The sequence below is a fragment of the Phasianus colchicus genome, chromosome 7 (genome assembly GCF_987193195.1).
Source record: "Phasianus colchicus chromosome 7, bPhaCol1.hap1.1, whole genome shotgun sequence".
In the NCBI taxonomy this organism is placed as follows: domain Eukaryota; kingdom Metazoa; phylum Chordata; class Aves; order Galliformes; family Phasianidae; genus Phasianus; species Phasianus colchicus.
The window spans coordinates 13,821,228-13,835,436 of NC_143442.1; the positions used below are offsets into that span (position 1 = coordinate 13,821,228).

The 14,209-nt window shown below is 40.3% G+C and overlaps 1 protein-coding gene across 6 annotated transcripts in view; it reads left to right on the plus strand.

Moving 5' to 3' along the window:
* Nucleotides 1-13,675, plus strand: part of SMARCAL1 (SNF2 related chromatin remodeling annealing helicase 1) — a 34,687-nt gene extending 21,012 nt beyond the window's left edge. For 5 of the 6 annotated variants that reach the window (XM_031590574.2, XM_090143750.1, XM_031590575.2 and 2 more), the window contains 8 exons: nucleotides 677-817; nucleotides 6,282-6,500; nucleotides 7,284-7,354; nucleotides 9,074-9,176; nucleotides 10,232-10,414; nucleotides 11,220-11,320; nucleotides 12,875-12,971; nucleotides 13,426-13,675. In XM_031590574.2, the coding sequence (XP_031446434.2) occupies nucleotides 677-817; nucleotides 6,282-6,500; nucleotides 7,284-7,354; nucleotides 9,074-9,176; nucleotides 10,232-10,414; nucleotides 11,220-11,320; nucleotides 12,875-12,971; nucleotides 13,426-13,626 (1,116 nt within the window). In that variant the 3' untranslated portion in view covers nucleotides 13,627-13,675. The remainder of the gene's footprint in view (nucleotides 1-676; nucleotides 818-6,281; nucleotides 6,501-7,283; nucleotides 7,355-9,073; nucleotides 9,177-10,231; nucleotides 10,415-11,219; nucleotides 11,321-12,874; nucleotides 12,972-13,425) is intronic. The other variant, XM_031590576.2, reaches the window with a different exon arrangement.
* The last annotated feature ends 534 nt before the right edge of the window (nucleotides 13,676-14,209 follow it).

The following is a 14,209-nucleotide window of genomic DNA, read 5'->3' on the forward strand; positions in this document are numbered from 1 at the left end:
GTTTGTCTACCCCTCCCACCTGTATCCAATAAAAAGCATTTTTTTTTAAACTGATTTCTTATTGATTACCTCATGCATCCAGCAAGCTGTGCTTAAACTCAGAATGACTGCTAGGTGGGCAGCCTTCTTCAGGCAGCATCATCTTTCTCTCCTTCCTAGTTGAATTTTTAAAAAAATGCCCTAAAAACATGAAAAACTCTACTTCTCTCAATCCCTTCTGCTTTTGTGAGCAAGACAGTTTGCTTGTGGCTTGTTGTGGCAGGTTTATTACAAGAGAATTTATTTTGGAGGTGAGATGTACCTGAGAGGAGTGCGTGTCATGCTCTTGTGACATCCTAATGCCAGATGAAATGTTGAGGCAGACATAAGGTATTAACGCGTCTTGTGCGTAAATGCCAATTCAGAAAGAACTGTCATAAAAATTGATGTCCTCTTCCAGCATGTGCATGATGAATAAGAAATGATACAGTTTGTCCTGCCTCCTAGAAGTTCTAAGCACCGTCCTTGGGAGCCTTCTGAAAGTGAAGGCAGAAAGCATCTTTGGAAAGTGAAACATTATTTATGATGATAGGACAACAGCCCTGGGGCTTTCTACTGGGGCCAGAGATGACCTCATTGCAGGTGTCATCTGTGTTGTCAACTGTATGATAAGGGATGTCCCATTTTGCTTTTCTAGGCTGCAAGGAGAGTGATCTTGCTTTCGGGAACCCCTGCCATGTCGCGGCCTGCAGAGCTCTACACACAGATTGCAGCTGTTCAGCCAGATTTCTTTCCACAGTTCCACACCTTCGGGCTCCGCTACTGTGATGCAAAGAAGGTACTTCAGAGGGATGGTGGGGAAATGACAAAGTTGGACTCTCCAAACAGTATTTTATTTTATTGGGTTTTTGTTTGTTTGTTTTGTTTTAATTGGAGTGTTTCTTTCTTGCCTTCCTTTCCCTTTCTGATACTACTTTTTGAGAAGGTCTTGCTCTGCAGTGGTATTTTGAAGGCTCTCAACCTTAGAGGCTGTAGGTACTGCAAATAAGAAGTAGGCCTGAGATAAAGAGGTAGTAAAGCTTCTTGTCAAATTCTGCCCTGGAAGAGCATGGAAATAAAAAGCTAAAAGTCGAAGTGGCCATAGCTTGTGGGTTAAGAGATTGTTCTGACAAGAACTTGCTAAGAGTTCTAAGTGGATACAATGTGGTCATTTTAAGCAGCTGCAGGATTGAGCTAATTGATTAAAAAACAATTTATTGTCTGGTTTAGTGACCATTTTAACAATGTAAGACTTCTTTTCAACATTTTACAGTTTACACTTAACATACATTTTAACAGTGTAATGCCTTCAGGTAAGATGAAATTAAAAAAAAAAAAAAAGACTTGCTGTCCATCTATTTATTCTATTCTCTGCCAATTTATGAAATGAATGTTTTTCCCAACATACCCTGAAGACAGAGTAACTTCTCTTATCCCTGGCAGCTGCTCTCAGTGGTTTTAGCAGAGTCACTGAGTGCAACCACTGCAAGAATTTGGCTTTGCAGCGTTAGTTCTTGCAGCTATGATGGTGGGACTCTGACTTGATCTTGACATACAGGAAATTCAGCTGCCTTTGGCTTTGTAATTTCTCAGGCTGCGGTGTGTGTTGGAACACACGCTGGTATGAGCAGAGCTGTTGCTTCTGCCTCTTAACAGCAAGGTTCTGGAATCTTTTGTGTTGGTTGCACAGACTGAGTTCTTGTTTGGAACAAGACCCTTCTAATCTGGCCTGCTCTCTAGCTCCTCTAGGACAAGTATGTAGCAGTTACAGTGGCTTGGCAGTGTGAGAAAGGACACGTATTGCATAAAATTGCTCTCTCTGCTTTATTCTCAAGTAAGCCATTCTTGTGCCTCATCTTGTCTAAGACTGGGCAATAACTTAATCTCAGCAGAGTGGCTGGAAATGCCAAATGACCATGTGTACACTCAAAAATATTTACAGAAGAATGAAAATCATGAGTGCATGCCATAAAAATAGTTGTATCTATTTGTAGGGCATTGATGCTGTGCTTACTGATTTTTATTTTTTTTTCTCTTTGGTGTAGCTAATGTATGCTAAGTTTGCATCAGGAAGATGCAGTCCCATCAGAAGTTGACAAGCCCATTTTCCCTAGATCTGAATGTCCACTTCAGCTTTTGTAGCTACCTTAGTGCTATTCTATGTTTGTCCAGATGTACAAGATAGATGTGCAGTTCATTGGCTTTGGTACTGATAACACTGATATCATTGATTAAAGTCAGACCATTTAATGTGCAGAATCACAGATACAGAGCATGAGTTCTAGAAGATAACAGCATTAATGTAAGCAAAGCACTGCTTTCTTGGCAGATGATGGAAACTTCTTATTTCTTCATCCATTGTAGTAGTTGTGTGGATGAAGAGCTCAGAGGGAGGGAGAGGGCAGTTATTTTGCTGAGTTACATTATCTTTGGTGAGAGATTCCTGTCTGAACAGTGTCCAGCATGCTTTGTAGAGGGAGTCTTACTGGCTTTCTGCAGTAAAAAGGAAGGTTGGATTGTGAATCTAAATAAGTCTGGAGTTTCATAAACCCTTTGAGGGTAAAGTTCTGCATGACTTGCTGTTACTTCAATTACAAGGCATATGGACCTCAGGTAAGATGTGTAATTGGATAAAGGAAATAAAATTGTTCTGCACAGTTCAGGTTGCAGCAATGTATTCTGTATAAATGATTTTTCAGCCCACAGTGAAACTCAGGGTGTGGGCCGCAGTCTGTGTCAGTTTCTCTTCAAAGCCTCTGTAGGGTTTGTAGTACAATTTCATTTCCGTTTGACCCATCTCTACTAGACATTTGAACATTACTGCTCTTCTCCTGGGATGTTTTGCTACAGTCAGTGTCAATAAATTATAGAGTGAAACTAGGAAGAATTTGCTTATTTAGAGCAGAAGTGGGACTGCTGAAAATGAAGGGATGTGGATAGTAGCCAAGTTAAAAATAGGACTACTGCATATTGAGTTGCCTTAGATCCTCTCAGCTATGAGTAAACTGAAAGGTGCTTTGGTGATTGTAGTGTGTCCCTCACATTTATTTTTGCAGCTCTAACATGAGATCGTGTTGAATTGCAGCCTCTCCAGAGAGCTGTTGTGGTACTTTTGCTGTCATTATTCAAATAGGTGCTGCTTTTTGTCCCAAAAGTGGCTGCACTATAAGGGGGGATGGAATTGCACAGAACCAGAGAGGTTTTGCAAAGCTGTTGGAGATCTGTCAGAATGAAAGGTGCTGTATAAAAATGTTTTTGTGTTAGTAATAAATCTGATTAAGAAAAAACTGACAAACCTGTGTACCATTCAATTTTAAACTAAAATCTGACAACTTTCCATTTGAAGAGAATAGATTACTTAACAGAAAATTGCAGGTACCTGGCAGGTGTGATTAGAAAAGATATAGAAGTTTGTCATTTTGTAATTCAGCCTCCTAGCATCAATACTCTCAAAAATGTAGCAAGTGAAATGTCACCTGTATATTTACAAAACAGCACAGGTCTGTTTCCCGTAATACGTGCTGCAAATTCATTTTTCCAACTCGGTGATGTTGGCAAATATTAAATAATTTCTATCTGAGCACAGGCTCTAAATTTGTGAGTTTGGCAGCTTCTGCTAACAGTGTATTAAGTTTACTGACTCATGTAAAATGCTGTAACGCTTTAAGAAAATCACAGATGCATTTGTTCTGGAATGTTATGGATCAAAGCCAGATGTGTATTTTGGCAAAATAAATATTCCTCTTTTTTTCCCCTCTCTTTTTTCATAGTAATATACAATAAAACTTATTTTAATAATTCCAAGAATAATTATTATCTATCATGATAATAATTATTATCTATCATGAACTAGGTAAACACAAAACTAGTATGCTTTCTTGTTTGCAGGTTGTTCCAGCAACACAATCACCATAAAAGAAAGACAGTTATCTGAAAATTCCATTCTGCCTGTATATACTTCCTAGCATGACAGTAGATATTGTTTTGGCTCTGTTTCTGCCTCGTTCTTCCAGTCATGATGATGTTAGTCTTCTGAAATGAATTGTACTATGTGAATCTAAAATATATATATATCACTTGTCCATGATGGCAATGAAAAGTGGAAGGTGTGCTGTGTGAATAGAATGTGGCAGCCTGTGTAGAGCGTCCAGGCTGTGTGCAAGGTCTTGTTCAGCTGCTCACTCAGCATTGATCCCTGCTCATTCACTGTCAGCACTGAGCAGTGTGACCAAGCTGGATGCAGCACCAGGTCCTTCTTGGCTCTGCACATCTGTACCGCTGAGTCAGAATTCTTAAGCAGTGCAGAAGGAGGGCACAGAGACTTGGGGCTGAGCACTGTTAGCTGTGCTGCAGCATGTCTAAAGCTAAAGAACCTAGCTAGACTTGAGCCAGCTTTCCATGGTCCCAAGGGACTTGCATTGTGCCCCTGGTTTCAGGGAAGCAGAGCAGTTATACCCATGGTGGCTTTTGGAGGCTTGGCTTAGATCCAAGTGTGTTTATTACCTTTAGCTATATACCACTGGGCTGTTTTCAGAGCCAAAATTCTTTACAGGACTTAGTCTGGTTCTGTATATATGGTTTGAATTATTTCTAGCTTTAATGAACCTACTACAGATAATCAGGAAGTACCATAATTACATAGGAATACATTAAGTCAAATGAGTTTTAATGGTGGCTACAGGTGCCAGAATCTGTAGTTAGTTAATGGTTCTCATCACTGCAATATGGCAATAGAATTGCAGATTGTCCTGTTATGTCCCAGCCTGAAATAAGAATACTTGCTTTAATACATGAAAGAGGTCTTAATTGCCTGTGACCTGTTTCATTCCTCCCTTTTCTGTCTCATAACCTGTTCTTGTCCCTCTTCCATCAAAGCACCATTCGTTAATACAGTAAGTGATGTGGTTAACCTCATGTCTAATATTGTTACTTTTGTTTCCTCCATTCTACAAGAAGATAGAGGGTGCAGTGAATGCTGTAGAGCTTTTTCCTATTTTATTTCAAATACCGATTTGCAGCAGATTTCTCTTGGGGAAGGCAAATAAAGGGAATATGGATTTTTTTCAAGTTAAATCTATTTTAGCAGTTAAGGTGATACAATGAGAATAGAGCAGCAGATTAAAGGGGTTGGTGCTGAGGTACCATGGGTACCTCTTACAGGCAGTGCAGGATATTTACATGCATAAGGGTTGCTTTGACTTGCTGGAGGATTGGAGCTTATATTTGTGGTGGGTTTTGGTGACACTGTCAGCAAGACTTGAAATTGGAGCTGAGGAAGATCCTCTTTGCCAGCGTTCAGTTTTCAGATTACTGTAGCTTTATTTCATATATATATTTGTGAAACTTCAGCAAAGAAAAAAAAAATCTCTGTATCCTTTACATCATTATAAAAACCTTATTGGTCTCCTGTCTGAATACATGTTGTTGAGAGATGCTTCATTTGGAAAATGTAATGGTTGGCATCTTAGTGTCCCCAGAGAACAAATGAGTGGCTGTGGGGTTACTAGTAGGAGAAATTATGAGCTGAGATGAATTGAACAGATAGATGATGTCTGTGTGTAGGGTGTTGGAGGATAGGGCAGGTTCAGAGGCTAGTGCTTAGAAGTGGATTAAATGAAGGTTTGATTTAGAGGAGCTTTGAAGTGATAATGCTTTGAAAAGACAATGCTTTGAGTGATGTATTTTGGACCAAAATTTATTTATGGTTTGCTCAAGTCTGAGCCGATGACAGAGCCAAGAGACAGGTCATAGTGGAAAGCAGACAGTTTTTACTTGTCTGACATACCTAGTAAATGCTAAGTTTAATGTCTCTGTGAAGGCATTTGGTTAAGGGTGCTTGTGATCGTGCTGCTGGAGATGTTTGTCTTCCTCCCTGCTTAGAGCTGAGGTAAATTCATGTACACCGAACTGCACTGAGTTCTGTAGGCCTGCCCAAAGCTACAAGAGTAGAAACACCTGGCAGGGTGAGGGTAAATACCAAGGCACGTGAGAGGGATCCCTATCTTTTTCCATAATCCTATTTCCTGTACCTTCCTGAATACTTGTTGTTAGGAGAAAGGGAAGTTGATGAGTAACTTTCTCTTGGATTAGTTTGTATTCTTCTGTCTTACCACCATATTTCCCACATCTCTTTTCCTAGTAATCATTAAGTTCTTAGCTCCAGAGAAACTGGATAAAGCTTATTCCTCTGCTGGATCACCTGCAGAACAGAAGCATCAGTCTCTTGTAAGTATGACACTGATAACCACTTTGATCTTTCCCAGATGCCGTGGGGTTGGGACTACTCTGGATCATCCAACTTAGCTGAACTGAAAATTTTGCTGGAAGAGTCCATCATGATCCGACGTCTTAAATCAGATGTGCTATCCCAGCTTCCAGCAAAGCAACGCAAAATGGTTGTGGTAGCTCCTGAAGGCATTAATGCAAAGACCAAAGCTATGTTGGCAGCTGAAGCTAAGAAAATGGCCAAAGGATATGAAAGTGTAAGTCAGAACTGATTTTTGTGATGAGCCATTGGTATTTCAGGTGTCTTTATTTTTCAGATTAGAACTCTTCTTTGGTTAAATTGAATTAAAAATCAGAGAAAAATCTGTCCTGTGTTCCAATGAAAGTTAGAGCTGCACCCCATGTGGAGGCACAGTGGACGGTTGCTGTTGGAAAGTAACGTACATCACAAAACAGGTTTTTTTTTCCCTTTAAAGTGGTATACTTTATCCTTTCTGTGTCAAATACTATTTCTTCTCTCTTTCTTCTTGTTAGTCCTTTGTAATTATCATTTTTGCCTCTGTCTACTCTTCTGTCTTGCCATGTAATCCCATTCAGACTATAAAAAGTCTTACTGAAGATGAGTTGTACAACATAGAAGTAGGCAAAAAAGTGAAGACTGTGTTTTTGGATTTTTTTTTTCTACTTTGGCTAGCAAATAAGTTTCTAACACAGTTTTGTAATAACCTGGGAGTTGTTCTTTGTCATTTTAGTTGGGAAGTGCTTTATCAGCTAAAACTGCATTTGTGATATGCTTGTCATGCAACTTGTAGGAGTTGAGTAGGAGGTAGGTAGGGAGGTGTCAGAAGAATGAGCTTGGCTATGTGCTGTGCCCAGTGGTGAGTAGACTTCGCCATCCAATCTCCTTTTGTTTTATATTATTAGGTTCATTTTTTTTCTAGAGAGGTGTATATGAGCTACAGCAGCCAACCTAGATCTGTAAGCAAGAAGGGAGAGAAGGCATTACTGGGACTCACATTTGTTTTTCTTTCTCTCTGCAGAAACAACAGGAGAAGGAAGCTCTTCTCCTCTTCTACAACAGAACAGCAGAAGCTAAAATCCACTCAGTCATGTAAGCTGCTTGTCACTGCTTCATTCTTGCCTACTAAAATGTGTTTTTCTGCTGAGAACAGGAAAATGGTGCCTTAGAGATAACAACGTAGGGACATGAAGAATAGCCGCAAGCCAGCTTAAAAAAATTGATTTTAATTACAATGCACTAAAGGTTTCCTTCTCTTGGCATTCCTAGGATTAACAAGTTTTCTGATTTCATTCCAGATATGGATCTAAACTGTGTCATTTGAACCACTGAAAATTATTTGATGTTTGGGACTTGGATTAGATTCCCTGCTCCAGACTCTGTTTCAGTTTATGGGGAGGTGGAGCAATGAAACTAGAAGTATCAACAGAATTTGAGAAGTCAAATACTGCAGTAGTACTGCAGCAGGAGCCCTGAGTCAGAAAGCTTATGAGATGGACTGAGCTCTAGTTGTACCATTCTCCAAGGGTGTCGCAGCCCCTACTGAAGTTCTTGGCTCTTCCACAGAGCTCAGTGCTGGACCTCAATAGCAAATGTTTTTTCTCACAGATGACCTTCTAAATGTCCTTCAGTGTGTTGTAAAGCCATTTCATCCTTATTCTTTCTTCTGGGACTGCGAAGGAGTTGCTGTAGTTCATTTAGACTTTTTAATTAGTGTGCTGGTAACATGAAAACAGCTTACTTTTCCTCAGTGCTTTGAATGTAAGGACCAGCTGAAGTGCACTGTGTGATTCCACAGTCTCAGACCTTGCTGCAAAATCTGCCTGTTTGGCACAGAACTCCACTTCAGAGTCCCAGCTCTTGTAGAGGGATTTTCTTCTTTTTGTGTTACTGAACAGTTAGTAGAGTTTCTTCCTTTTATATTCAGTTGCAAATTTGAACTGAATAAACCATGTTGTGCTGTTTACCTGACTCTCCAAATACTGAGAGGTATAGCAGCTTGTCCACTTCCTTTTCTGATGTTTAGTAGCATTTAAAGTATTACTTTGTGTAAGATGCTAATGTACAGTTCCATCTATCTAATGGTACTCTCCTATGATTACTAGCACCTTCTGTGTCTTACCCCTGATGACAGTGTTGTCCATGGCTGCTCTGCAGTCATTGAGAAAACAGCCATTTTGAAACTGGATAAATGGGGATTCACTTTGATATGTATCCAGATTTCTTTCTTAAATGGTATTTTCATATAATTGGGATCTGAACATCATGGAATTCAGTAAGCTGTCTGAAAAACATTGATCCATCTTAATACATTGCTGGAGATATTGCTTGGTGTTTTCTGCCAGTTGCTGCTGATCTAAGCTGTGTTGTGTTTAGCAAAGAACTTGACATTCTTGGTCTAGAACAACTATTTGCTATTCTGTAGAAGATACGGAATTTTGATCATCTGAGATTGAGCACAAGTCAGAAATACAGAAAGACAAATGGATTGTCAAAAAGCATAGGTACTTTCCATTTGATTGGTCTGGGATGCCATAAGTCAAGTAGGATATATTAAATTGATTCTCAATGATAAACAAGCATAGCTGTGGGCAGCTGTCCAGCTGATGTGAAGAAAATGAATGGGTCTTTCTTCAATCTGTAGGAGACTTGTCTTGTTATTTGCATTTTGCAGCAACAATTTATGCTAACTTAGTTTCTAGTTTCTGTTGAGTAAAAAGTTGATTTAAAATCTGTTTTGAGCAATGCCTGTGTTCTGTCAGCAGATAGTTCAGAACTTGTTTTGTTCTTTTTTTCTCCTCTTTAATATAGAGAATACATCTTGGAGTTACTAGAAAGTGGGAAAGATAAATTCCTCGTGTTTGCTCATCATAAAGTAGTGCTGGATGCAATAGTTGAAGAGCTGGAGAAGAAAGTAAGTAATGCCTGAATTTTCCCAATTTTATCACTATTGCAGCTTCAAAGCCGTTTAAGAGCTCCCCAGAGTTAGGGCTAGTCATCTATTTTATGAAAGATATGGACGGAGATCATCTGTACTTGCTGTGCGTCTGAGCATGCCCTTCTCCAAGGGAGCCGAGCAGAGCATCATGAGATGCACTCTGAATTAGCTGAGTGGCTTTTGTTGTTTTTTGCTGACCTTCATCATCTGCCCTGGAGCTAGAAAATTTCTGGAGTAGAATTAACCTGTGTGGCCATTTCTACTTTTTCCTCCAAACTTTCCTCAGAGAGGGAAAGGTAACAACCCAAGTCCAGCTATGGCTGCCTTCCTTTGTACTACAGTACTCTTATGGTATAGAACCCTTGTACCTGGGCAGTAATTTCTCTTACTTCAAAAATGCTGGCACTAATTATTCATGAGAGATTTCTATGGGCATTCCTAAAGAGTTCTTGGTCACGTTGGGGCAGTGTGAATGATGATTTAAGTTAATATTCTTAGCTTTAAAATACAGTGGCAGCGATGACTTTGCCTTTGTGGCAGCATTCTCCAGCAGAGCAAGGGGGCTGAACCCTGAAGTTATAGCCCTGTGTCATCCAAGTATAAACTTGGATGTCTCTCCTGATGCTACTGGGATCTCATCTTCTCCTTTTGTAAGCAGAGGAAGACTTAAGGAGGTTGGCAAGGTTGTAGCTGTTGTAGCACAACATGCACGCATGTAGCTTTCATCTTTCTGTTAGCCATTTCCCTTTCTGTTGTACTTGAGTTGCCAGATGGGGTGTTGTTCTTCCTGTTGCTCAGGTCTGATAGGGGAGCAATGGACACAGAAGCAAGCCAGACATTGTTAGCAGAGGAAGAGTATGTTATATGTTGAGCTACAGTGCCTTAAAATTTGAGTGAACTTTTAAAAAGACAGTAGTTGCAATTTTTACTTTCCTGGTTTTGGTATGGGGAAGGGAAATAGAATCCACTAAAATCTGGAAGATGAATGCAGGAAAGACTGCTAAGGAGGATCTTTCTCTGCCTTTTCTCAGCATTTCAACTACATCCGCATTGATGGCTCTACACCGTCAGCTGAACGGCAGTCTTTGTGCCAGAAGTTCCAGTTCTCAGAGAAACAGGCTGTGGCTGTTCTGTCCCTCACTGCTGCAAACATGGGCCTGACACTGTCTGCTGCGGACCTGGTGGTGTTTGCAGAGCTCTTCTGGAATCCAGGGGTACAAATCTGGAGGGGATGGGTGCTGGATTCTGCCTGGGGGGCTCTTGGGAGGAGATGTGAGGGCAGGAAACTTTCTCTAGGGTTTTTCTGTTACCTCTCAGGTGGCTATTTGTTCAAGCACCTGGGGCTTGAGCTATTGTGGTTGGTTACACTGTTTACTTGCTGAAGAACATAGCATGAAAGGGAAACATGCTGCTGTTTCTTAACAACTCTCAACAGCTCCCTCAGCTCAGCCAAGATCTGAATGAGTCCATCATCAATGCTGACTCCGCACTTCACTTTGAAAGTGGAGGGAGTGTAGGTTTTGGTTTATTTATTCAGTTCCCTTAATCTCAGCCGCATTTGTACAGCTTTTCATCTGGCAGCAAACACCTAGGAACACGGGCTCTGTATTTCAAGTATCATCTCAGTATATTACCAGTGTATTTGACAAAGAGTGAATGCAGGCTGTGGACAACACAGGTTGCACCCCATACCGAATGCAGTTCAAGCATCTCTCTCCATTATTGTATACTCAGTCTTATGGGAGTGAGTCCTACATTTCTCAGCCCCAGATTACTGAAATTCAGTAGGAGGAGAGGATTTAGGGCATCTTTTGAAAAATGCATGGTGTCTTTTAGTCAACCTGATGCAGTAGGTGACTTTTTGTCTTAGTTTGTGTTGAAGGATGCAGAACTTAATGGGATCCAGATAAGATGTAGTCACAGAGCACAAGGAAGGAGATCTCCCTGTTCTCTAGTGTTTGTTATTCCTTAGATGTTCAAGCTTTCAATTGTTTTTCTTTGTAATGTTTTTATATAAAGGTTTTGATCCAAGCAGAAGACCGGGCGCATCGAATTGGACAGACCAGCTCTGTTAATGTACACTACTTGGTGGCTAGAGGCACAGCAGATGACTTTTTATGGTAGGAAGTGGAGAGTGTCTCTTTGGTTGTCCTGCTACGTAATTTCAGTGCATCACATGTGACACAGAAGTTGCTTAATATTAATGTTGGTCTCCACAGTCTGCAAGGAAAGAAGCAGCAATTGCTAGCCAGGGCTGCAGTGAAATGGTGACAGTCAGCATGGTGTCACAGTGGTTACAACTAAGTGGATGATACACAGGTGGAATACAAGTAGTTATCTGGCAAAGAAGGGGCTGCTGAGAAAAAAATCTGGGAAGAGTGATGCATCTAAAACCTTCACAGCTTCTAAGACAAGAAAGTTTCTCACATACAGTGCAGAGGGTTCTGATGCAGGGGTACTGTCAAGTGTTCAGTACGTTCCAGTGAACCCCTTAGGTACTGGAGATTGGATGTGAGTCAGTTGTGAGTATTGTGGATCAAGTCTGAGGAGCAGTTTGGCTGGTTGGGGAACACTTCGACAGGGGGGTGTAGAGGATGACTTCACTGTTGCTTTTGTCTTGCTCTTCAGTAAGCCCTTTGATAGAGATTAAAGAAACGCTGTTGATGCATCTCTGAGTAAATGGGGTCTGAACCGTCACTGCAGCCCTTGGGGCTAGGGAATCTGACATCCTGGGGGAGTGGAGAATCTGAGGAATCATTTCTGCTGCAAGTGAACTGACCTGCAAATGACCAAAATAAATTATCCACCAGCTGGTTCATTTTAAGTCCAAAATTACTTCTTTATTACCTCATTTAAAGGAACAAGTGGGGTAAATGAACTTGTCCAGTTTCTAGAATATCATGATGGCAAATAATTATAACCCTACAATGCAGGGATCTGGAAATTGATGCATCGCCCACGTTTCACAGAAACATAATGACAGCAATTCTGCCTGTATTGTGAAATGCTGTCTATGTAGTCATTAATGCTTAGTTAGAAGGAAATATGGCTCTTCAAAGACAGATATTGTCATCGTTTTTAAAGGCAAGAAAAAAGAACAAAGACAGGATATTTGGTGTTCATTGTGGAGATGCTGCTGGAACTTCTCTAGACGTTTTGACCCAGCAATGGATTCTTACTTCTGCAATACAATGGAAGATACCCCAGAAATGCTTATGTGGCTTTTGACAGGTGTTATACTGCTGCTTGCCTTGGAGACTCAACACAATGGGCAATTTGGGTTCCCTTTAACTGCGTCTTCTTATTCTGACTTCATACCATCAGTGTCACCACAGTCAACTACTTTCCCTCCTGAATATGCAACTCCTCCAGCTATTAATAGTCTGAAATCACATCCTCTTATATGTCACTTATTTAAATTGGACTGATACTTTCATGGATTAATTGATATCCCAAAGCAGCGAACAACCATCATAAGCAAGCGAACACAGATTAAGAAGCTAAAAAGCTTTGGTAGAAAAGCCATCTTTACATTCCTGCTACATCTTTTTTTTTTTTTTAATTTTTTTATTTTTTATCTACACATAGTAAATGACTGAGCATGCTTCTCATTGGGCCACAGAATCTTGCATGTTATTTTCTTCCTTCCAGTAATAACTGTTTATCTCTTCTAGGCCAATGATTCAAGAGAAGATAAAAGTGCTGGGAGAAGCGGGGCTTTCAGAAACCAATTTCTCCAATACAGCTGAATCTACTAATTACTATCCTAAGGTAACTGACCCGAAAAAATGTTGGTGTTCCCCAGGAGAGGCTGAATGGGTTTTGGCTTGTGTACATCTAGATCGGCGTGTAATTGGTAGGCTGACCTTACACCTGTTCTGCCTTCAGTATCACAGAACAAAATGTCCAACTCCTATCGAATCAGTGTCTATATTTACTTTCCACAGAGTTCGCATCCTTTCTTTTCTTCTCATTAAAAACATAACAGTATTTTGAATATTTACTTTTTGTTGACAGAAAGTAAGGACATACGACCTTGTGTAGAGTTCAGATTCAGATAGATCTTGAATCACCCAAGTAAAGCCAATCTCTTCTGGGCTTGAATTCTGTATTGAGTAGTAAAGCTGGGAAGGAACTAGAAATGTGAGATTACACTTTGGTTGTTTCTCACTTTGATTTTTATATGACAGTGCACATACATCTTCCGTCTGTTCTAATTTCTCAGCCGGATCCAAAACAGAAGACCATTTATGAACTCTTCCAGAGGACCTTCTCTGACAGTAAAGATGATACTGATGTTGCACTTTTGGAAGCAGCTGATGCTTGTTGTGAGTTTGACTCTGACAGTGCCTTTCAAGACACGGAAGAGAGGTGTTCAGTGAGTTCCCCCAAAAAGCAGCGTACCGAGGAGTTTATTAAAGAGTAACACAGCAAAAGTGGCTAACGTATATTTTTAACTTAAAAAAAAATAATAATAAAGTATTATTTTTAAGTTTTCAAAATAAAATATTTCAAATTTTTTGTATCTGTAGTACATTTCATCTCGAAGGATGACAGCATGACAGATGAGCACTGCACACTTGGCAGCCTGCTGGTCTTGCAGACTTGCCTTTGCTGATGACGGAGTGGACATGGGAAGGTAGCATGCTGCTTTGTTTTGGCAACTCAGCTTCCACAGTTGTTTTATTTATAAAACAGATAACTGTTGTCTGTCCACAAAGAAGAGCTCTTCTGAGAATTAGTGTATCAGCAACTGCAGAGTGCTTTCAACAGTCATCTCCAAAAAGCTTAGTGTGTATTATGAAGAGTTGGTTCACAGGCAGAATTCGGTCCTTCTGTGAGTCATGCACAAACTAGCTCTCATATTCAGTTTGGCAGAGAGCAGAAAAAAAATAGGAATACAGACAATTCTTGATATTTTCTGGAGGTGAGCAAGCAGAAGGAGAGCCCCAGAAATTTTGGCAATACCTTGAAACCAAGCATTGTTACAGCCTATCAGCAAGCCTGTT